This window comes from Bufo gargarizans, chromosome 3 (genome assembly GCF_014858855.1).
Source record: "Bufo gargarizans isolate SCDJY-AF-19 chromosome 3, ASM1485885v1, whole genome shotgun sequence".
NCBI lineage: Eukaryota > Metazoa > Chordata > Amphibia > Anura > Bufonidae > Bufo > Bufo gargarizans.
In genome coordinates, this window is record NC_058082.1 from 243,298,691 (window position 1) to 243,324,690 (window position 26,000).

The following is a 26,000-nucleotide window of genomic DNA, read 5'->3' on the forward strand; positions in this document are numbered from 1 at the left end:
ACCCTGCCTCAGGTGACCCTAATACCTCTGCTCCAGGATCACCACTATTACCCTGCCTCAGGTGACCCTAATACCTCTGCTCCAGGATCACCACTATTACCCTGCCTCAGGTGACCCTAATGCCTCTGTTTAGGTGCACCCCCATAAATGCCCCAGCTTCAGATGCCCCCACTCTAAAAGTACTACTAATATTGCCTCTTCTCCAGTTACCCCTTGTGGCGAAACCAACCTCGCCACGGTGTTTTGGAGGGGGCTGTTTACCAGCCTCCTGCCCTGGGATTATGGTCCCTTAAGTTATTGGGTCTTAAGGCACTTGGGACGGAGCCCTCTGTCCCTGGATTGCATTCTTTGCCTTACTTGCTTGGATGAAGCACATGGTGAGAACAATAGATAGCGGCCATTTTAGCTCACAGACACTGTTCTGACTTTTCAACACGGTGCTATCCTGCCTGTATTTGGTGCACAGAGACATCATTCAGTAGTTTGAAACTACCAAACAGGGGACACATTTATTAGTGACTATTTTCGGTATAACTTGTATATTTTCAGTGTAACTGTATCTTCCAAACTACTGAACGGATGTGGGTGAATTTTGGACATGTGGTTCACCCAGATCCCCCGGTTCCGAGGATATATTGGTTAAGGGGTTATTGCAAGTTTTGGGGTTCCTGTGATATGTTTTATAAAACTGTATTTCTCTGCATTTGATAATTATATTCGCCCTTGTGTTCAATAATCATCATCGGCAGAGGGGAGGATTTTGTGTGGGTGTGTTTCTATTGTCCCATTGTGTGTTTAAATGGTGATGTCTGTCCTGTTGTCTTCACATGTGTATTGGCGATCTCCCCTTTGTCCTGAGAGATAATTGGATTGCCCTCGGTTGTCTCCCAGGCAGAGAGGAGGAAACCATGATGCATTGTGGGGATGTGTTGTATCTGTTCTGTATTTGCAAAACTGTAATAAAAACCAGGCTGGGTGTGCCAGCACATCAGATCACTGCTGACCCTCAACACGGAGCCTTGTCTCGTTATTGGGGGGATTCCCTGTATGCTGTTGGAGACTGATTGCCAGGAGTGTAAGCTGACTGATACGCTTTTCCTGTTCGTCTGCTGACAGCTATTTGCGAGGTTCCAGTTTGGAGTGCTATTTTGTATCTAGTTCGGGAGGTTGGTGTTCTGCAGTAGCTGTGCCTGTCTCTCGGAAAGGGGCATATCGTCTAAACGGATTTTAACCCCTTGTCTGCTGAAACAGTCCGTTACACCCCTACTTCAGTATCCCCACTATTAGCCTGCCTCAGGTGACCCTAATACCTCTGCTTCAGTTATGACCCTCTATTTGTGCCCTTTGCTCACGTTGCTCCTCTAGCACCTTTGCTTGGGCTTTGTTAAAGGTTGTGACCTGCAAAGGGGGTTGGACTTATGCATGAAAAATTCTGCACAGTGCATCATATTGTCCAGTATTGACACGTATGCTTTACATGGTGGTAGTGATGATATTCCGTAGTTACAGGCATCACTACTGCAATGTAAAGGGCATAACTATATGAATAGTGGGGTCCAATTCTGAAATCCCCACTGATCCCAGGAACGGGTCCTGTTCCCCCTTTTTATGGTGTGACAGGTCACACATATACCCTGCTGCTCCATTCATTCTCTTTGGCACCACTGCAATTAGCCAGCGCTGTACTCTGCCATCTCCAGCGACCCCATAATGGATGGAGAGGCAGGGCATATGCTCGACCTGCCACTCAGTCAAGAAGGGGGATCAGTGGGGGCTCCAGCGTTCTGACCCCCATGGATGACTTAGTTATCCCCGATCCTGTGGATAGAGGATAACTAGAAAAGTGGACACACATGCGAGCATTTCTATTTTAGTTTGACACATATTTTGGGCCAGATTTTTTATTTATTTTTTTTTACACCCAAAGAAAATCTTAGGATAGGGAATGTGAAAAGGTCCAATAGCTATGACACAACAGGTGTTAAGGGTCTGACTGCTGGGACCCCCATGATCAAGGGAACGTGGTTTTAAAGGGGTTGTCTCACTTCAGTAAGTCGGATTTATCATGTAGAGAAAGTTAATACAAGCCACTAACTAATGTATTGTGATTGTCCATATTGCTTCCTTTGCTGGCTGGATGTATTTTTCCATCACATTATACACTGCTCGTTTCCATGGTTATGACCACCCTGCAATCCATCAGTGGTGGTCGTACTTGCATACTATAGGATGTGTGCCCCCATTGTCCCGGCCACCATAAAGGCTGACACTTTTGCCTATAGTGTGCAAGCATGACCACCACTGCTGGATTGCAGGGTGGTCTGTAACCATGGAAACGAGCAGTGTATAATGTCATGGAAAAATGAATCCAGCCAGCGAAGGAAGCAATATGGATAATAACAGTATATTAGGAAATTGCTCGTATTAACTTTCTCTACATGATAAATGCCACTTACTGAAGTGATACAACCTCTGTTCTACAGTTTGACAGTAAACACAGAATATTAATCAGCTCTGGCATACCCACTTCTCCAATCCCAGCCCTTCTTCTGCCATCTGCTTTTCCTCCTTTTTCACATCATCTAATATTGTCACGGACGGTGTACAGGAAACAAGGCAGAGCAACATGCATAAATGACTCGCTGGATCCAAAAGCTAAGGAACAAAAAGGGAGACCCCTGCAGAAGACCTGGCACTTTCCCTGGCTGCTCAGCCTATGCAAAGATCTGAATGGTGGAAGTTTGCATATCCACGTACCTTGACTATATAACCCCTGAGCACCCTACAATAGTGAGGGGACACGACCACCAGCTCCCTACACAAGATACGGAGGGAGTCAGGGTCACCTGGGATCCAGCAAACAGAAAATAACAGATAAATGTTCAACACTTAACTTTGTAGCAGAGAGGAGAACAAGATCAGCATGCACACACACTCCAGGAAGAAGTATAAGCCGCCCAGAAAAGCATTCTGGGGAGGAATTTAAAGGGAAGCAATTAGTCCAACACATGACAGCTGAGAGAGGCTAACGAGATGAGGAACTGAATACCACAACAAAGAAAGTCAAGGAGGAGGTTCTGAAAGGCCTCTGTCAGAGCTTCTCAGCTGTCTGGTTGTGACAAATATCGATTAGAATATGTCATCAGGAACATCCATCACCTCCTCTCTCTGCATCTTAAGGACTTTTCTAGGACATGGAGACTTTGAAGGATGATTTGGAAGAAGTTAAGCCATCAAAAGTTGAGGATGGTCATCATTAAGACCTGGCCCACTTAAGGGGTGCAGATTGGCTGGCATGCTGGCAGTGGAATAATAAAGGCTTCCATCTTATTGGTATTTAATCACATCTCTTAGTTTATGGCTGATGTAAGAATAAGTAAATGTAGGAATAAATAAAACTGACACAGAATAAGTCTCCCTGCACTCTCCCTGCAGTCTCCCTCTCCAGTATTCTACTATTAATCATTTTCAGCTACACTCTCCCTATTCTCAGCTCACAGGACAATGGCGCGGCATGAGGGTTTTATAGGGCTATCATACGGGTGGCTATCTGCGGATTGGCTGGCTGCATGGCATTATGGGTGATCTTGCATTCCCGGGCTTGTCTCCTCTACACTTAGTTTTGCTTTGTAACACGTGCAGCTGCCATTTTAGGAAACTGATTTGTTACCATGAAGCGCAAGGAATCTGTTGTGAATTGAAGTTTTCCTAAAATTCTGCTTGGAATGCTTAGCTTCGACCAACACTAATAATAATGTGACTCGACTGTGTATATGTATATCTCATAAATATGCATAAAGTCTGCACTGTAAAAGCTATATGGAAACATGTGAGGGGGACACATGTAAATTGTAGCTAATCAGGTTACATCTTTTATTTTCCAACCTGCCTTCATGAAATGACAGCCGCAATTGGTCACACGGCTGGTTTTATCCACAGAAGTTTCTACAAACCTCCCCCACCATCTTCTTTCATCTGCTGCATCTACAATTTTTCCGCTGTCTTGTCTGGGGATAATTACTAAAATATAGAGTCACGAGTCAGAATCAATAATGGCACAATGCACTGCTGTAGGCTTTGGTTCCTTAGTCTTCGCTACCTAATTTGCATTATATGTAAACTAATTAGTGACAAATTAGACACATTGTGAAAGCAAACCTGTAATTGCTTGTGGATGTGAAGTAATCATGAATGCAGCAATGTGTTTATGACCCTTTGGCTACAAACAGAAAGGTGATTTTTGGCTAAACTAAATTAAAAGCGGTAACAAATAATAAATGAGGCATTATGACACCAATCATTTCTCTAGTAAATCGTGATAACCACGAATGCAAATCAAAGATTAAATATAATAAGCGAATGGTTATGTTAATAATTGTGGGCCTTTTTACAGTGATACATGGGCCTTTATTTTCACGTCATTTATTTTAGTATTTTTTTTGTTATTTTTATACCTGGGAAAATATAAAAAATTGGGAAAAATAGTTAGAAGCTACTGTGTGACGTGCGTTTTTTTTGTTTTTGTCTTTATTTTTTTTATTTTACACTCTGTGCCCTGTGCCCCCTACAAGGTCATATAAGACCTTTGGTGGGCATTTAACATTACATTTTTTATTATTAATTGTGCCTGTAATTAAAGCTGATAAGTTAGCTCCTGTTGCAGGGGAATACAGACCCCTGCAGTTATAAATAGGCTTTTGAGCCTTGCTGTAGAGCTTATTTGGGTTTGCTAAAAACCAGCAGCTCTTGCCCTCCGCGATCACATGATAGCTAGGGCCATAGCAGGAAGTACCATTGCCACATCCTAATCTGTACATGCCTTCTCTATCTGGTGTGTGGCTGTCACTGACATTGAGGTCCCCATTCCGGCAGGTGCACTGGTTAGCGGGCAACTGCTATCTTTGCAAGAACATTCAGGAACAGTCTTGCTGAGTTAAATGTCGACCACCCAGACATGTACCTGTATAGTCAAAAGGGGTCCGCAAAAATACATAAGCAAAATGATACGTTCCCTTTTTTTTAGAGCAGCAACGAAAACCTCCTATGATATCACAGGGCAAACTGCCCACTAATGTGTGTAACATCAAACTAATACTAAAAATTATTGCCAAACTGGAAACACAGAGATCCATCACTACTTGTCTACCTTTTAGGTATCTCCACACTACAGCGACTACTTAAAACTTAGCGGTTTAATACAGTTGCATACAGGACTACCAGAAATATCTAGACTCTAGATATGTAGCTGAATTGGTGTAACATCATTGTGTAACGTCCATGAACCGTTCTTCTGGAGTTGCCTTAAAGCCCTACCATAATAGATATAAAAACTGGAGATAAATGCAACTACCTAATGTATATCCTGCAGAATTATACCTTAAGGAAATCTGTCAGCAGTTTTGACCTGTCAGATGCTAATCTGTCAGATGCTAAACTGTTGACAGCAATAGGTAGGGGCCAGGCAGAGCAGTAGAAACATACCTTTCGTGGAGATTTAGTTTCAGGATTAACGTAAATATCAAGTTTTATTCTTCCAGATTTTACCCCTTATGTAAATTTAAGGTTGTGCTTTCCTGTGCATCAATCTACTCCACAGGGCCTACCTGTGAGGCATATCATCCAACCGGGAGACCAGTACATCAGTCTCTCAAAGCATAAGGGAGGTCCTGTGAAGCTGCTCAATACAGAGAGCACTTCATAGTGAAGTACCGCCTCCAGTGCACCTAAAGTGTAACTGTCATGCTTTCATAAAATCTATTTTAGCATATGTTACTGCTGGTGGAGCATTTTGCATAAACTAAAGCAATCTTTAGTTTCTTCACATACCACTGTTTTCCTTGAGCTTTTCACTAAGTTATGGCTGTTTGAACCTCTACAACATGAGGATCTTATCAAGATGGCTCCTCTGCCAGATCTCTGAGGCCAAAACTGCTTTCCCTCTCTTCACATACACACTTTCTGTAGCCAGCAGCTTCCTGCTAGCCAATCAGATTTGATTACTGAAAGACATGCCTCCTCACTCAGCCTAATGCAAGCATGCAGTGTGAAGGACTGCCCCTCTGTCTTCTGTTTACACTAAAGGGAAGACAGAAAAGCACCAGCAACAATCTTTTAAGGGACCAGTGGAAAGGGACAGGGGACATTCATGAAAGCTGCTATTATAAGGTAATTACAGATCTTCTGGCAATCATTGACAGACTAACTTGGGTATACATGCCTAATTCTAATAAACTATCAAATAAAATAAAAAATATGACAGTTACACTTTAAGGACCAGCACCTTGCAAAAGTTCATATTCACACAACACTAATAATTATACGTTGTACAAAACCTTTGGTTGTCCTGCTCTCCTCAGTCCATGAGTAGTGCTGTCAATAGTTTAGCACGGTCAAAACCACTGAAATACTCCCATTAATGAAAGATGCCCAGCAAGCTGAAATATTGGCTGAACATTAGAAATATGCTTTACAGTCAATGGATTTCTTAGCAGAGACAGTTATTTGTTCGACCATGAAAAATATCTGAAGTGAACTCAGATGTCACCTTCCTGCACCTATTTCAGTATAACTGCATTTAAAAGAATATTCACAAAACTTACTTCCTTCGGACTGAAATGTAGAGAACATTCAAGAGCCTCCTTCTCTTCTAAGTCCAAAGTATATAACTGAGGATATAGTGGGTCAACTTCAACCGCTAAAAAAGAAAAAGTAAGTTCTCAAAACATACAATGGATTTCTTTGCCTAGTACCACCTGAATGGGGTGATGGCCTTAAATCAGCTTTTACTGTACCATACACTGTGTATAAAAGTAATATCATCCTAAAGTCATCTGAAGATTCTTGTACTCATTTTTTTTCATAGTTACTCTTCTACCTCAATGCAACATTGTGACTTGTATCTATTCAGATGAATTTTCAATGCACCAAGATGGTCTGTTTCTAGACACTCTTACCTGACCCTATGTATTTATAGCTTACCATACACTTTAGATAGCTTTCAGAAGGACAGCTATTCATCCATACATATCTATCCTTGGCTGGTGTTCTCAATGGGGAAAGGAGCAGTGGAGTGTCTAAGGTGTTTGACACCCAAGGTGGGTCCTTTCTTTGGCACTTCGCTCCCCATAATTTAAAACATTTGCCAACAAGGGAGAGTTCATATACACCCACACCTTACATGGTCAACATTACAGACATCTTGGACATGCAATTTTAACTGCCCGCTCTTGTTGTAATATTCTAACTAGTAATTGTGCTAAAAATGCACTTTTAATCTTCTTCCCACCATATGGAAATGAATCAGGTGAAGGAAGTCAAGGAATCTGGTGTTTTACTCTCTGAGTCAAGGTTTCCTCTCCCAACGCCCACCTCCTGCAGCTTAATTGATAGAGCCTGTGTGGGATCTAATGAGACCTGGTGATGACATTCCCTGCTTGAGAGAACGTCAATCAAGTTGCAGGAGACGTGGTCGGGCAGGGAAATCTTGACTTGGAGTAAAAACACCGACCTCCTTGACTTGAACAGACTCCATACAGCAAGAAGATTAAAAGTCCATTTAGTAGTTAGAATAACGTAACAAGAACTGCTTCCAAAGCCCCATAAGTGCATGAAAAAGGTACTGTGGGCAGCTAAAATTGCAGATCTGAGATGTTAAGTTCCCTTTAAGTTCTTTAGGTTCTATATATTGAAGATTTATCCTTAGGACAACTTGTCAAAAGGTTCTAACAACAGTTCCATAAGTAATAACATTACCAATAATCTTATGAGTATTAGTACTCATCAAGCCCCTTCTTAGATAGAGTACCTGCATCTTCTTTGAATGTCAAATAAAAATCTTCATATCTTGAAAGATCAAATTCTACTCTTGCACGCGCCACCCCTTTATTCTGAAGCATAAATGGTATAGCTTGGGTAGAATTCACATACACACCAGGAAAAAGGAATGAACTCTGAAAGGCAAAAACATATTACAGATGAACAATCAGAAGTTGGAATACAGCCTCAAAGGGGTTGGAAACTTCAGGAGAATATTAATGAAATGGCCATGCAGTGCATGCACTAATAAACTCACAGCATGCTTTTATCCCACCTGAGCCCAAGTCCCGCAGCTGCCCATCTGTGCCCCATCTAAACAGTGCAGTGCTGCATGCTGTGAATTTATTGTGCCACAGCATGCACTCTATGGTCATTTCAGAAATGTTCTAAAGTGGTCAACACCTTTAATATTGTATTCACGTGCCAGTTTTGAAGTGTTATCAACAAGTTTTTTAGCAAAAAAATATATTTCCAACTGCAATAAAATACCTGAACTTTTAAAGTGAGCACTTCAACTGTAAATGTCAAAAAAGTGATTTTATTAATAGAAAATCAGTTGACTATTTGCATCTATTTTAAGGGTATAGTCACACCCAGCAGATTTGTTGTACATATTTCTGCAACTAAAAATCTGTTCTATATTGTACATCAGAATAGGATTGTTTCCACGTGTGATTATATCGTAATTTTTGTTTTAAATGACATGCAGTCTAAGGAGCAGAACTATATATGTGGAAACATGGGTTCCTTAAAGGGGTTATCCAAACCCTATAATGCCCCTTCTAATGCCCGGGCCCCTCACGTAGGTTGTACTTCCTTTGCTTCTCAACACCCTCGTCGCTTCTGATGCCCGCACGGCCACTGCTGCATCTCCCTGTCACGCGGACGACCAGGGGGAGAGGGGGGGCAGCCAATAGCAGGCTGCTATACAATGTACAACTCTGTGCTTGGTAAACATGGAGAAGGCCGTGGCCCTCGAAGGGGCATCAGTCTCTTCTCAAGCAGCTGATCGGTGGAGGTCCTGGGTGTCAGACCTCCACCGATGAGATACTGATAATCTATCCTGAGGATCTATCTATCCAAATACATTCTCTTACAATATGGTATACAATACAATTCCAAACATTTCAAATTGAACCTACAAGACCATCAGAGCATTATATCCCATTTACCTTGGGCTTATTTCATCACAAGCATTGCCCTTCCAACCTGACATGTCATTTAGGTGTTAATAATACTGTTCTACAAATATGCACAATGCTTTACTGGTGAATACCCAGGGTTATCCATGAGGAACAGACACAATTTCAGCTAAATTCCTTCAAACACCAAATTATGTACAAAAGCATTTGTGTGTCTTGAGCAGTCAGTGTGAAATGTGCTTCGTCGCGTGACTTTATTTTCTACACTTGTTTTGGTAGAATGCACACATTATTAGTAGCGCAAACAATAAGAGATGTCTGATGGGATTTTTGTTAATATCCAATATATGTCACAAGACAAATTGAGGTAAATCTCCTACTTACAACAGAAATGTCTACTTCTGGTGGCACAACCGATCCTCCAATTCTCAGTGCCAGAGTCTTTGCGTTACGAACTGATACCTGACAGGGAAGAATATACATTTTGCCATCAAGTTGCAACATAACAAAACCCCCTGGAAATAAATGTCAGAATTGTACAACATGCTGATGTTGGTTACTATTTAGCGATATTACATAAAATAGTTACATAGTTAATATAGTAAATATTTATTTTATTCATTTATATAGCACCTACATATCACTCAGCGCAGTACAGAGACTGTGGTCACTCATATCACTACTGAATATAACATGTTTGTAGTTGAACAGATCCCCATTGATTTTTATGTGCTTGGAACAATGCCTATTAGTCTAAAATCAGAATTAATTTGGGCACAAAGAAACATCTCCTATTTGTATGGAAGGAACAATGACTTGCATCTAACGGATCAGTTGTCTAATCCTTTTGGACCCATTGTGTAAAAAAAAAAGAAAGGAGGAAATACATTGGGCTCATACATTTACCAGCATCATATGCTGCACTTTTATTGCCTTTTGAAAGGTTGCATTACATACTTACCTCAATTCTAGTGTCAAACTTAATGACTGCCCTTGGTGTGAAGAAGATTGTGAGAGCAGCGTGGCCTCCAACGGGGACTACTCCTTGTGAAGGAGTAATTGTCATGCCAGGCAATGGACTAATATCTACAACCTGTGGGAGAAAAGAAAGAGCAAAAAATATGTTGGAACTGGCCTTATCATGCAGTGTTGCTATATGAATGTGATATACAGCAATGGTGTGTATTGATTGTATACAGGATATAGAAAATAGCATTTCTTACTTATTCTAACAGTTAGGGCTCTTTCACAGGAGCGGATGCCGTGCGGGTAATCCGCTGCGTGAAAGACAGCCAAGCCCCGTTCCGGACAGCAGAGACACAGAGCATTACCATGATTAATAATGCTTCGTGCCTCTCTATGACCTTTTTACTACAAAATCACAGTAAGATAAAGTTGTCACTGTGATTTTGTAGTAAAAAGATCACAGAGAGGCACGGAGCATTATTAATCATGTTACTGCTCCGTGTCGCTGCTGTCTGGAACGGGGCTTGGCTCTCGTTCACACAACAGATTACCCGCACCGCATCCACTTGTGTGAAAGAGCCCTTATGCTTAGTGTCGTCTTTATGTCAGTTACAGGTAATTGCTCAGTTAAAGGTTGGAAATAGGGGTGACTGCTTTACAATTCCACCCCATTACTGATTTGGACTTGTTCAGTGACCGTAGGTCTTCAAGGTTTCTGAAGGTTTCTGGTTTCGGTGGGGCAATAACAGTTATCTGGTACTGTCCCATATTTTTTGTTCTTATTTTCCTACTTACGTGCGTCTTATGGACAGGTGCGTCTTATAGGATGAAAAATATGGTGTGCGTATGTATATATATATATATATATATATATTTACAAAATGAGGGCAAGGCCCTAAGTACATGATGTGATAACGGTTTGGATGCACACCTGAACAGGTTTAGCGGTTACCTGAAAGTATGCATGGTTTGCTCCAGTGTTCTGAATAATCGCTGTCTTAATGGTTGATAGTCCAAGCGGAGCACGATGGAAAAGAATCCTTTGTTCAGTAAACTGGACATTTGTGGATCCAAGCTAAAAAATAAGGAAGTGTCATCAGACTACCATTTGCAATTATATAACCTGAAACTTTTGACTTGTCATATTCTGGCAACGTATTTAATTGTTATGCGAGATAACAGACAATACATGGCGGCAGGGCTTATTTACCTCTGCAATGCATTTGAGCTTGTGTGCACTTCGCTGTACACACAAATTGAATTCCCCAACGTCTGGCGAGCTGAATCCTGGATGCCATACAACTTCACATTCAAGGTCTTCATAAGCATCAACAATGCCTGAAAGGAATCAATCAAATGAAATGGAATATAATCCAGATTACTTTTAAACTACAAAATAAAGCACTGGAATTTTTTTTTATATATATATATATATATACACACACACATGATATCTCAGAATCTTTCTAAGCAGCAAATGAGAGCATCCACAATGATACTCTCCAGAGCCCAGCTTTACAATGCACATTTCTAAAGAAGACAGCCCATTTATTCAATTTGCCTCTACAGCCTTAGGCCCCATGCACACTGCCGTGTTTCACAGCCGTGTGCGGGCCGTGGAACCGCGGCCTGGATCCCTCCTGAGAGCAGGAGCGCACGGCGTCATTGGTTGCTATGACGCCGTGCGCTCCCTGCTGCCGGCACAGTACAGTAATACACTGGTATAGATCATACCAGTGTATTACTGCATTGCGGCGGCAGCAGGGAGCGCACGGCGTCATAGCAACCAGTGACGCCGTGCGCTCCTGCTCTCAGGAGGGATCCAGGCCGCGGTTCCACGGCCCGCACACGGCTGTGAAACATGGCAGTGTGCATGGGGCCTTATACAGCATTAGGCCTCATGCACACGACCGTTGTTGTGTTCCGTTCCGCAAAATGGGGTTCCGTTGTTCTGTGATCCATTTTTGTTTCCGTGTGTCTTCCTTTATTTTTGGAGGATCACCAGACATGAAGGAAAGTAAACAAAAGTATAGGTCAAGTTTGCCATGCAAATGATAGGAAAAAAACGGACGCGCACGCTCGGACGCGGATGACAATCTTGTGTGCCTCTGCGTTTTTTCACGGACCCATTGACTTGCATGGGTCTGTGAACCGTTTTCCATGAAAAAAATAGGACAGGTTAATAGGACGGATCACGGACGCGGATGACAAACGGTGACAAATCAATGGGTCCGCAGAAAATCACGAAAAACGGAACAATGGACACGGAATGAAACAACAGTCGTGTGCATGAGGCCATAAACATATCAACCAAATGTTCATACAGGTTTTATTTTTTGTTTAGAACTGGCTATTCCCGCTTCGGCTATAGAAAATGATCCATTATCCATGTGACTACAGATGTTCTTTTTCTTAGTATTATTTTTAACTGTTTTATACTGAAGTGGATTTTATGCCCATAGCAACACAGTCCACAGGCATCTATGGGCAACAAAGACATTTCCTGCCAGTTTTTATTCACGAGAACTAAAAAGTTCCTAAACCCACAAAGCGGCTAAATGGCAAAACTACTTACCCATTGAGCTGCCACAACAATTTTCACAATTTTCACAAAAACAAAACCTGAATTTACAAAATCATAATATACGCCCATGCCAATATATTTTTTTTGAAAGTAGACATTTGACACCTGGTAAGAGGGGTGATAACAAGACTAAGAGTTCCTATATCACCACTGCAGTCAATGAAGACTATACAGCAGGCATCGCCAACCTGAGGCTCTCCAGCTGTTGCAAAACTACAACTCCCAGCATGCTCAGACTGCCTACAGCTATCAGCCTGCAGCAGGGCATGGTGGGAGTTGTAGTTTTACAACAGCTGGAGAGCCGCAGGTTGGCCATGCTTGCTATACAGTAACAGGATGTGCTCTTTCGTACTGATGTCACTTGCAGCCTTCACCTATCACCACTCTCTTACGGCCATTTTCACTGGTAATGATTGAGAATGAACAGCGCTTATTCCTGATCACTGCCCTGAGTGCTGTTGACTGCTCCTTTTATGCAGCACTAATGATCATGCTTTCCTGGCAGCAAAATACCCCTCATAAACAGGTGCTGCTGAGAACTGAAAACTGTCCCCATACTCACTAACTTCTGGCACTTACTCGATGATAAACATGCTGTATCGTCGATCAGTGTTTGCCAATGGGAAGAAATCTGCTGCTGTAAAAGGACCCTTACACAGAACCCAGAAGTTAAAATATGCATGCTGCTGTAATGTGCCCTGAATGGGATACCTAGAATACTGAAAGCTGAGATTCTGGGATATCCCCTAATAGGCTAGCCATGGAAAGCACTTAAAGTTATGATGCATTGCATATTATTCTTGACAGTGAAGGGGTTAAACAGCAACACTCTAGCACAGGGGTATTAACAAGCAATGTCACAACAGTTTTTTGTACAGATTGATACCAGAAAGTCTCAGAGTTTTTTTTTGTTTTACGCTACTTTCACACTAGAGTTTTCACTGGATTCAGCAGGGTTCAGCAAAAACGGTTCCGTAACTGATAATACAGCCGTCTGCATCCGTTATGAACAGATCCGTTTGTATTATCTTTAACATTGCTAAGACGGATCCGTCATGAACTCCATTGAAAGTCAATGAGGGACGGATCAGTTTTCTATTGTGGCAGATTAAAGATCCGTCCCCATTGACTTGCATTGGGGGTCACTCCTTCCTCCGCATCCCAGGACGGAATGCAGACTACAACATGTTGCGGTTTGCTCTCCGGTCTGGGAACGCAAATAAACAGAACAGAATGCATTTTGGAGCACTCTGTTCTGTTCAGTTCAGTTTTGTCCCCATTGACAATAAATAGGGACAAAACTGAAGCATTTTTTTTCTGGTATTGAGCCCCTATGACGGATCACAATACCGGAAAACTAAAACGCTAGTGTGAAAGTAGCCTTATACTGGCACAGCCCAGATAAGCTAACCAAAAAAAAACGGGATATTTTGATTGGTGTCCCACTGAGGCCAGTGAATAGCTGAAGTGGCCACATGATGGCGATGTAACGTCATCTCTGCAGAATAGATAAAGGGGCACATTTATTAAGCCCTGTGCTGGCAGTGGATCTGCCGAAGTTATGAAGAGGCGCAGGTCTCTACATAAGTTCGGCGGCTCCACCACCGCTTCTACATGTAAGGCAGCTTCCTAGCTTACATTTAGACCATTTTCTATGCCTAAACCAGGCGTAATAAATGATGAATGAGACGGGTCTGCCAGCCCGTACCCTTCCCCAACCAAGCCCCCTGGGGTGGGCGGTGAGAAGTCGCAGATTGCAGTGCAAAGGACCTTTGTGCCGCAATCTGCAGCAGAAATACACCTAAATTAGGCATATTTTTGTATTCCCAACCTACCTGTGAAAAACTTTGCCCTATCCTAGAAAATCTGATTAATACAATAATTATGAGTCAAATGAAACAACTGCAGCAAAAAAAGAATCCAATACCAGACCTTGGTCAATAGCCATATGTATGCACTTACTCCTCTAGGGAAGAATACCTACTGTACATATACATGGTACTCGATGGAGCATGCCAAGGCTTCTATCAGATCTTACTAGGGAAGAATACCTACTGTACATATACATGGCACTCGATGGAGCATGCCAAAGCTTCTATCAGATCTTACTAGGGAAGAATACCTACTGTACATATAGATGGTACTCGATGGAGCATGCCAAGGCTTCTATCAGATGTTACTAGGGAAGAATACCTACTGTACATATACATGGTACTCGATGGAGCATGCCAAGGCTTCTATCAGATCTTACTAGGGAAGAATACCTACTGTACATATACATGGCACTCGATGGAGCATGCCAAAGCTTCTATCAGATCTTACTAGGGAAGAATACCTACTGTACATATACATGGTACTTAATGGAGCATGCCAAGGCTTCTATCAGATCTTACTAGAGAAGAATACCTACTATACATATACATGGTACTCGATGGAGCATGCCAAGGCTTCTATCAGATCTTACTAGGGAAAAATACCTACTGTACATATACATGGTACTCGATGGAGCATGCCAAGGCTTCTATCAGATCTTACTAGGGAAGAATACCTACTGTACATATACATGGTACTCAATGGAGCATGCCAAGGCTTCTATCAGATCTTACTAGAGAAGAATACCTACTGTACATATACATGGTACTCGATGGAGCATGCCAAGGCTTCTATCAGATCTTACTAGGGAAAAATACCTACTGTACATATACATGGTACTCGATGGAGCATGCCAAGGCTTCTATCAGATGTTACTAGGGAAGAATACCTACTGTACATATACATGGTACTCGATGGAGCATGCCAAGGCTTCTATCAGATCTTACTAGGGAAGAATACCTACTGTACATATACATGGCACTCGATGGAGCATGCCAAAGCTTCTATCAGATCTTACTAGGGAAGAATACCTACTGTACATATACATGGTACTCAATGGAGCATGCCAAGGCTTCTATCAGATCTTACTAGAAAAGAATACCTACTGTACATATACATGGTACTCGATGGAGCATCCCAAGGCTTCTATCAGATCTTACTAGGGAAAAATACCTACTGTACATATACATGGTACTCGATGGAGCATGCCAAGGCTTCTATCAGATGTTACTAGGAAAGAATACCTACTGTACATATACATGGTACTCGATGGAGCATGCCAAGGCTTCTATCAGATCTTACTAGAGAAGAATACCTACTGTACATATACGTGGTACTCGATGGAGCATGCCAAGGCTTCTATCAGATCTTACTAGAGAAGAATACCTACTATACATATACATGGTACTCGATGAAGCATGCCAAGGCTTCTATCAGATCTTACTAGGGAAGAATACCTACTGTACATATACATGGTACTCGATGGAGCATGCCAAGGCTTCTATCAGATCTTACTAGGGAAGAATACCTACTGTACATATACATGGTACTCGATGGAGCATGCCAAGGCTTCTATCAGATCTTACTAGGGAAGAATACCTACTGTACATATACATGGTACTCGATGGAGCATGCCAAGGCTTCTATCAGATCTTACTAGGGAAGAATACCTACTGTACATATACATGGTACTCGATGGAGCATGCCAAGGCTTCTATCAGATCTTACTAGGGAAGAATACCTACTGTACATATACATGGTACTCGATGGAGCATGCCAAGGCTTCTATCAGATCTTACTAGGGAAGAATACCTACTGTACATATACATGGTACTCGATGGAGCATGCCAAAGCTTCTATCAGATCTTACTAGGGAAGAATACCTACTGTACATATACATGGTACTCGATGGAGCATGCCAAGGCTTCTATCAGATCTTACTAGGGAAGAATACCTACTGTACATATACATGGTACTCGATGGAGCATGCCAAGGCTTCTATCAGATCTTACTAGAGAAGAATACCTACTGTACATATACATGGTACTCGATGGAGCATGCCAAGGCTTCTATCAGATCTTACTAGGGAAAAATACCTACTGTACATATACATGGTACTCGATGGAGCATGCCAAGGCTTCTATCAGATCTTACTAGGGAAGAATACCTACTGTACATATACATGGTACTTGATGGAGCATGCCAAGGCTTCTATCAGATGTTACTAGGGAAGAATACCTACTGTACATATACATGGTACTCGATGGAGCATGCCAAGGCTTCTATCAGATCTTACTAGAGAAGAATACCTACTGTACATATACATGGTACTCGATGGAGCATGCCAAGGCTTCTATCAGATCTTACTAGAGAAGAATACCTACTATACATATACATGGTACTCGATGAAGCATGCTAAGGCTTCTATCAGATCTTACTAGGGAAGAATACCTACTGTACATATACATGGTACTCAATGGAGCATGCCAAGGCTTCTATCAGATCTTACTAGAGAAGAATACCTACTGTACATATACATGGTACTCGATGGAGCATGCCAAGGCTTCTGTCAGATCTTACTAGGGAAAAATACCTACTGTACATATACATGGTACTCGATGGAGCATGCCAAGGCTTCTATCAGATGTTACTAGGGAAGAATACCTACTGTACATATACATGGTACTCGATGGAGCATGCCAAGGCTTCTATCAGATCTTACTAGGGAAGAATACCTACTGTACATATACATGGCACTCGATGGAGCATGCCAAAGCTTCTATCAGATCTTACTAGGGAAGAATACCTACTGTACATATACATGGTACTCAATGGAGCATGCCAAGGCTTCTATCAGATCTTACTAGAAAAGAATACCTACTGTACATATACATGGTACTCGATGGAGCATCCCAAGGCTTCTATCAGATCTTACTAGGGAAAAATACCTACTGTACATATACATGGTACTCGATGGAGCATGCCAAGGCTTCTATCAGATCTTACTAGGGAAGAATACCTACTGTACATATACATGGTACTCGATGGAGCATGCCAAGGCTTCTATCAGATGTTACTAGGAAAGAATACCTACTGTACATATACATGGTACTCGATGGAGCATGCCAAGGCTTCTATCAGATCTTACTAGAGAAGAATACCTACTGTACATATACATGGTACTCGATGGAGCATGCCAAGGCTTCTATCAGATCTTACTAGAGAAGAATACCTACTATACATATACATGGTACTCGATGAAGCATGCCAAGGCTTCTATCAGATCTTACTAGGGAAGAATACCTACTGTACATATACATGGTACTCGATGGAGCATGCCAAGGCTTCTATCAGATCTTACTAGGGAAGAATACCTACTGTACATATACATGGTACTCGATGGAGCATGCCAAGGCTTCTATCAGATCTTACTAGGGAAGAATACCTACTGTACATATACATGGTACTCGATGGAGCATGCCAAGGCTTCTATCAGATCTTACTAGGGAAGAATACCTACTGTACATATACATGGTACTCGATGGAGCATGCCAAGGCTTCTATCAGATCTTACTAGGGAAGAATACCTACTGTACATATACATGGTACTCGATGGAGCATGCCAAGGCTTCTATCAGATCTTACTAGGGAAGAATACCTACTGTACATATACATGGTACTCGATGGAGCATGCCAAAGCTTCTATCAGATCTTACTAGGGAAGAATACCTACTGTACATATACATGGTACTCGATGGAGCATGCCAAGGCTTCTATCAGATCTTACTAGGGAAGAATACCTACTGTACATATACATGGTACTCGATGGAGCATGCCAAGGCTTCCATCAGATCTTACTAGGGAAGAATACCTACTGTACATATACATGGTACTCGATGGAGCACGCCAAGGCTTCTATCAGATCTTACTAGGGAAGAATACCTACTGTACATATACATGGTACTCAATGGAGCATGCCAAGGCTTCTATCAGATCTTACTAGGGAAGAATACCTACTGTACATATACATGGTACTCGATGGAGCATGCCAAGGCTTCCATCAGATCTTACTAGGGAAGAATACCTACTGTACATATACATGGTACTCGATGGAGCACGCCAAGGCTTCTATCAGATCTTACTAGGGAAGAATACCTACTGTACATATACATGGTACTCGATGGAGCATGCCAAGGCTTCTATCAGATCTTACTAGGGAAGAATACCTACTGTACATATACATGGTACTCGATGGAGCATGCCAAGGCTTCTATCAGATCTGTATAGCATCTAGCGGAAAAAACAAAACCCATATGCCTCCATAGGGAGACCCCATACATCGTTATGGGAACAATGCTATGGCTCCAAACATCTCAGCCATGATAAGGTTTTGTGCTTGAGCTCTACTAAGAGGTATATTTAAAAGTATAGCGTAGCTTTCCAGATGTATTCCAGCTTGTATGTGATTCAGAAAACATGTGGACCATTTACCGTATATGCCAGAATTTGATTATCCATTGTCTTAAAGGGGATTGCGGATCCTTCCCCCACCTGTGCTAGCCTGTGGTACGCATCTACCTGTCTCTTTCTGCAGGTGTGTTCATAGATCACTGCTGAGTAGCTGCGCCTCCACTTGCAATTTACATAACTAGATGCCCACTTTAAATTACATATTCTCTGCTTATGTGGAAATGTTGTTTTCATATTGAATTGTATGCTAGAGGGTTTATTTTTTTCCCTTGTGCTTTATGCAAAAGGACACTAAAAATGCACATTTTAAAGCCCAATAAAACATATGGAATATGGAGACGTATAATTTTGTCTCGCAGCAGGCCATAAAATATGATACCATATGTTAATAAAACTAGAACAATGATACAGTATGCAAAATGTATATTTCTGTAAATGAGAATATCAGAATTATATATATATATGTACACAGGTGAAACTCGAAAAATTAGAATATCGTGCAAAGTTCATTTATTTCAGTAATGCAACTTAAAAGGTGGAACTAATATATGAGAGACTCATTACATGCAAAGCGAGATATTACAAGCCTTTATTTGTTATAATTTGGATGATTATGGCTCACAGCTTATGAAACCCCCAAGTCACAATCTCAGGGCCCCTTTGCTCAGGGGGTATGGATTAATTAGCTGACTAGAGTGTGACACTTTGAGCCTAGAATATTGAACCTTTTCACAATATTCTAATTGTAAGTTGCATTACAGAAATCAATGAACTTTTGCACGATATTCTAATTTTTCGAGCTTCATCTGTATACGTATATATATATATATATATATATATATACACACACAGTATACATATAAAAGTTCATCCATGTATTTACATCTCTTGTCTGTTATAAAAACAAATCCATAAAAGTAACATCCATCGTTCTCTGTGCATTACCTCTTGCAGGACGTATTGAAAAAGCAATTCCCTTCTCGGTTATGATTGGCTTCCAGCTAAATTCAGCAGCATGATTTCTGCGATTATACAATCTTATGGACGATCTAAATCCTGTTTCGGCTAAGAAGTCGTTGTTGGGTTTCAGAACCAGCTCGTGAGAAGACAGCTCAAGGGCAATGGGAACTGCTCTTGCAGTTACTAAGATACATCCAATGTGCTTGTTATTCACGGTGTAGGAAATTGACCTGCAAGTCATAATCAGTAAAATCTCTTTTATTCTTACTGTTTGGATTTAAAAGGATTGTAATAATATAAGGATAATGATTGAAATACATAAAACATACTGCTCGGCTTAATGTCCTATCATTCTGGGAAACACCGTCTATGATTTGTGCAGTATTTGTTCTTAGTAATATCCTCGGGGTCACAAAGCATTGCATCTGGAGACCATGTTAGCGCATAAAGGTGGTGGATGAAGGTGTTTAAAAAACCCATATATTAATAATGAGGATATAAAGCCCTAGTAAAGCCTACAGTACTAAATAAAATGCTGACAGTAACCAAAAGGGTATTCCCATAAGTGCTATAGCCATTAAGATGTTAACTGCTTCTCTGCCAAACAAAAAAAAATACAGAATTGTTCATTTACAATTTACAGTAGGTGAGTGAGGCACGCCAGGCTCTGTATCACTGTTGCTTCAGTGTAGAATATTTTAATGGAAATATAAATTATGATGAAATGGCAAATAAAATGGAAAAAAAGGGTTTTGGCAATAACTTAAGCTGCATTTACATGAGCCAGTAATCGTCCAGATCGGGAACAACCGTTCCTGTGAATCTGCCCGTGTAAATGTGCCGCCTATCACCCGATGAATAAGCGAAACACTTGTTCACTGGGTGATCCTGTCGTTCCTGCGGGCACATAAATGATTGTTTCTGGGCAGCAGGTTATGCGGTCTAAACTGCGATCTGCTGCCCAGAAACAATGCAGCTCTATGAGGACAAGCGATCACATTATCCATCCCTCGTCTTCATACAGTGAAGGAGATCGCTGCATGCCAACTGCCGGGAAGGAACTGTAGCTCCATTTGTGATGAGTTTGCCCTCCTATACCAGGTCAAAATTGTTACAGCTACAAAGCTGCCTGGAACCATAGTAAGGTCTTGCACCTCTCTCAACACACACCATACTGTATACTAACATGGGGGAGAGGAGCACTATGGGGGCATCTGGGGGCTTTAAAGGGGCTTTTTTTTGTATTGGCACATTATGGGGGGCACTTTAAGGAAGAGCGGCACTATGGGGCATCTGGTGGCACTATAGGGGCATTATTTGGGGGCACTATGGGAAAGTGGGGCTCTAAAGGAGGCTATTTTTATTGACATATTATGGGGGGCACTATAGCATCTGGTGGCACTAAGGTGGCATTTTTAATGGCACATTATAGGAGGCACTATAGGGGAGAGCGGCACTATGGGGCATTATTTGGGGGCACTATGGGGGAGTGGAGCACTATTGAGGTATCTGGTGGCACTAAGAAGGGTCATTTTTTTACTGGGACATTATGGGGGAGAGGAGCACTATAGGGGCATCTGCTGGGGGCACTAAAAAGGGGCATTTTTTTACTGGCATATTATGGGGACACTATGGGGAAGGGGGAGAGGAGCACTATGTGGGCATTTACTGGGGCACTATATAGGGGTATTTTATACTGGCATACATTATGGGGACATTAGCTCAACTGCGGGCACTAAGCGGGGATATTTCATGTACTGTCATATTATAAGTAGAATTATTACTACTAGGGGGTATTATGGGGAGCTTTACTACTACTGGGGGCTATGAGGAACATGATTACTAGTAAGGGCACTATAGGTGAATTATTACTACTAAGTGTGCTCTGACAGATAATTATTTCTATTGGTGGGATTTTGGGGAGGACTGTTACTTTGGGGGGCACCCTGGCACAGTATCAGCTTAGCACAATTATTTTTGTGGGGACATTATTTTTATACTATTAGTGTCTGGGCGCAGTTATTTTTTAGAGCACTGTGTGCCAATAATTGTTGAAGGGGGCACTATCTATGTGGTAGTAGTATTTCCAGTGGGGACTGTTTCTGCAGTATAGTATTGGGGGTGGCAGGAAAGGGTGTTCAGAAGATGTGAAGATGATGGAAATGTGGGAAACTAATGTCTGTTTGTCAATCTCTGCAGAGACGGGAGATGGCAGAAAAATCATCATGGCGGTCTGGTCTGAATGGAGAAGATGAGAAAAGAGAACATCTACAACAAAGGTGACATCACTGGATGTAAGAGGTATGTGGCACTATGTAGGAGAGGAGATGCTCCGGCTCCTCCCCCTGCCATTTGCAGAAGGAGGATTCAGAGCTGGGTGAGGACAGCCAAGGGGGCTGCAGGTCACGGGTGGGTGGCAGATGGTGGGGGGAACCACAGGCCTTGAGCAGGATCTGGGGAGGGAGGAGAGCGGAGGAGCTTCCTGGCTGTAGCCTGCTGTTTATTGTATAATGTGAAGCAGGCAGTGCAGCCAGGACAGGTCCTCCCCTCTCCGTATGATGTGTAGAGACAGGCCTCAACTATAGAATGTCAGCTGTACAGTGTTTGTTAGGAGTGGCCTATTACATGTAGGAGGGGCTTTTAACAATGGGTGGGGCTAAAAATGTTGCACGGCGCGCTGCGCACGCCACATTTTTCAACTCCTACAGGGCTTTTAGAAATGGCCAGGCAAAAGAATCGGCGCAGCACGCTACGCGCGCCACATTTTTAAATATGAAGGGGGCTTTGAAAAATGGGCGGGCATAAGAATTGGCACAGCGTGCCACATTTTTTGCCTTTCGGACCCCTCCTAGACAAAATTCCTGGGTGCTCCCCTGCTACATGTTACAACAGGGCTGTGTCGCCCAGTCTCCTCAGGGGACATAGAGAAACATCCCTGTCCCTGAATTGACCTACTTCTCCTGGTCTGAACTGTACGACCAGCTAAGAGGAGCAACCACCCAAAAGGGGTGACCCCTCTGGACAATCCCTCTCTAGTCTGGAGGCCATCCACTCAACCCTGACCCAGGTGGTACCGGTCCTGCTGTACAGAGTTGACAAGAATTATAGTAAAGTAGATGTTCCTATGCTTTACAACAGGACTGTGTCATCCAGTCTCCTCATTAGACAAAGTTGTTGCTGCTATCTGCATGTGACAGTTTGGAGCACAAGAATAGCATATGGCATCCCTGGTTTCCCTCCATTTCAGTGAGTTTAAATGGCCTGGGAAGGGGCGTGCCTGTCCTGCCCACCTAGATGTAGCGTGAGGATTAGCCAGTAGTGTATCGGTCCCACCCCTATGTCATGCATTAAGTAACTGCATGCAGGATTAGGTAGTGGGGGCGTAAACAGCTGTCAAGCATGATGACAGTGTTGTGCAGTCACTGATGTTGGAAACAACAGTGAGTGCTCCCCTATGTAGAACACTCCTCAATGCAGTACGTGGAAGTATTGGTACAGTGATCTATCACGTCAGTTATGCTGGAGGGAGTATTTCTGCACAGGGGAGAAATGGGTGAGGAACGTGGACAAATTGAAGTACATTGGCGGACATGAAACCTTCATTTATGCTCACACACTGATCCATCCAGGAGAAAGCTTCAAAACCTGGACATACTTGATGCTGTGCCTAAAGCCTAAATTACATGTCAGTATTTTGGTCAGTGATTGCCAGAAAACTTTGTTGGCATAAATATATCCAGTTGTCCAATAGAAGGGAAAGCAGAGAACTGGCCATTCCGACGGAGATGCTAGATTACATCAAAATGTTATTTGGTCTCAGTGAGAACAGGATTCTTCACCAATCTTAAGAAAAAAAGTACCAAGCTGCCTCCAGTTGGAGAGATATCTTGTGTCGATGTTTTTGTTGACCAGACGATCAGGGACCTGGTGGTTCTGGGTTTTCAGGAAAACAGACACAATTTATCGAAGATTGAACATGAGGCCCTTGTATCATTACAAAAGGATCATTTTTTTACAATCAAGCCCTCTGATAAAGGGGGTAATCTGGTTGTAATGAATACCAACGACTATAAGAGCATGTGTCTCAAACTCCTGAAGGATGCCAGCACATACTAAACCCTAGCAGGTGACCCCACAGAAAGATTCCTGTTAGAACTGACTACTATACTAGGGCGGGCCAAAAAATAACAGATCTTAGGCGAGAAAGAGTATGAGCTATTGCTGAATAAAACTCAGACTGTTGCCACCTTCTATAGACTACCGAAGGTACACAAAGGCCTTAATCCTATTAAAGGTAGACCTGTCATTTTGGGTGTTTAATTGCCTGATTCAAAACCCAGGCATTTATATCGACAGAATTCTAGCTCTCTTTGTGATGAGTTTGCCCTCCTATACCAGGTACAAAGGAGATCTTCTGATCTTCTGCACGCATCCATCTCGCACCAGTGTGGCTTGAGATCAACAGAACACTTCATTAAAGCGAGGGGGTTGTTAGTTCAGTGCCGACAGTAGGTTTGTCCTGGAACTATTGAGGGGGACCAGGATGGGCAGTCCCTGTATTCCCTCATATGCTGGGCTGGTGGGAAGAGCAAGACGTCTTTGGTGAGGAACCACAGAAGATACTGCCGATATTGCCCTTTGGGCAAGATATATTGATGATATATTCATAATCTGGAATGGGAGTAGGGATTAATTTTTGTGGACTTTGTGCAGCACCTCAATGTCAACAACCTTGGCCTTAAATTCACAGATGAAATAAACAGGGACCCCCTAGAATTATTTGACGTGAACATCAGGAGGGGCCCAGGAGGTGAGCTGATCACAGGAATACACTGTAAATCCACGTCCACCAATTTCCATCCTAAGATGGTTGAGTCATCATCCTTTCACACTCATGAGGGGCATCCCCGTCAGACAATACCTTCACCTAAGAAGGAATTATTCCAATAAAAAGGAGTTCGAAAGGGAAGCAGTTTAAAGGACAAACTGGTACGCAGACATTTTGAAGAACCCCCCCCCCCCCCAACCACCCAAAAGACTCCATGAATATACCAAAGTGGTGGGATGTTTTCACTGCAGCGGCTGCATCGCCTGCAACTCCATTCAGCAAGGACGTGAGTTTAGCAATAACATGACTGCCAAAATATATAGGACAGCTTTATAAATTGACGGTCAAGAGGAGTGGTCTTTACGGCCAATTGTGACTGTGGTCTTGAGTATGTGGCAAAGACTGTGTGTGAGCTCCGGAAAAGGGTAGAGGAACACCTGAACGATATCAGGAATATGAAGTTTATGGACATTGAGCTGATCCCATACCCCATCAGAACAGGGAAATTAAAACAAGAAAATCCTCAAATATGGGTCAGAATAAAATATTGAGCTATACTTGCATTTAGACTTTATTACTTATTCTATGTAGAACAGTTTATTAAGTGTCATATACCTCATGCACAACCTGCAATAAATAACCTTACTTTAGACCTAGGGATGATCATCACCACCCTTTAGACACAGCGTCAAGTCTGTCCAGGTTTGGAAACTTTGCCCTGGACGGATCAGTGAGTGGGCATGAACAAAGATTTCATGTCCGCCAATGTACTTCAATTTGTCCACACTCCTCAGCCATTTCTCCCCTATGCAGCAATACTCCATCCAGCAAAACTGATGTGATAGGTCACTTTACCGATACTTCCATGTACTGCATTGATGAGTGTTCTACATAGGGGAGCACTCACTATTGTTTCATCTTCCAACATCAGTGACTGCACAACACTGTCATCATGCTTGACAGCTGTTTATGCCCCCACTGCCTAATCCTGCATGCAGTTACTTAATGCATGACATAGGGGTGGGACCGACACACTACTGGCTAATCCTCCCGCTACATCTAGGTGGGCAGGACAGGCACGCCCCTTTCCAGACCATTTAAACTCACTGAAATGGAGGGAAACCAGGGATGTCATACGCTACTCTTGTGCTCCAAACTGCCGCACGCAGATAGCAGCAATAACTTTGTTTTTCTTTGTCGAATGAGGAGACTGGATGACACAGCCCTTTACCGGTACCACCTGGGTCAGGGTTGAGTGGATGGCCTCCAGACTAGAGAGGGATTGTCCAGAGGGGTCTCTCCTTTTGGGGTGGTTGCTCCTCTTAGTTCAGACCAGGACAAGTAGGTCAATTCAGGGACAGAT

The 26,000-nt window shown here is 42.4% G+C and overlaps 1 protein-coding gene across 1 annotated transcript in view; it reads right to left on the minus strand.

Annotated features, from left to right (window-relative positions):
* The window catches only part of CFAP47 (cilia and flagella associated protein 47), a 465,875-nt gene that overhangs the window by 391,162 nt on the left and 48,713 nt on the right, over nucleotides 1-26,000 (minus strand). Inside the window, exons 16-22 of the mRNA XM_044285568.1 lie at nucleotides 19,795-20,039; nucleotides 11,134-11,261; nucleotides 10,876-10,998; nucleotides 9,919-10,050; nucleotides 9,342-9,419; nucleotides 7,805-7,949; nucleotides 6,600-6,694 (exon numbers count right to left, since the gene is read on the minus strand). Of these exons, the coding sequence (XP_044141503.1) occupies nucleotides 6,600-6,694; nucleotides 7,805-7,949; nucleotides 9,342-9,419; nucleotides 9,919-10,050; nucleotides 10,876-10,998; nucleotides 11,134-11,261; nucleotides 19,795-20,039 (946 nt within the window). The remainder of the gene's footprint in view (nucleotides 1-6,599; nucleotides 6,695-7,804; nucleotides 7,950-9,341; nucleotides 9,420-9,918; nucleotides 10,051-10,875; nucleotides 10,999-11,133; nucleotides 11,262-19,794; nucleotides 20,040-26,000) is intronic.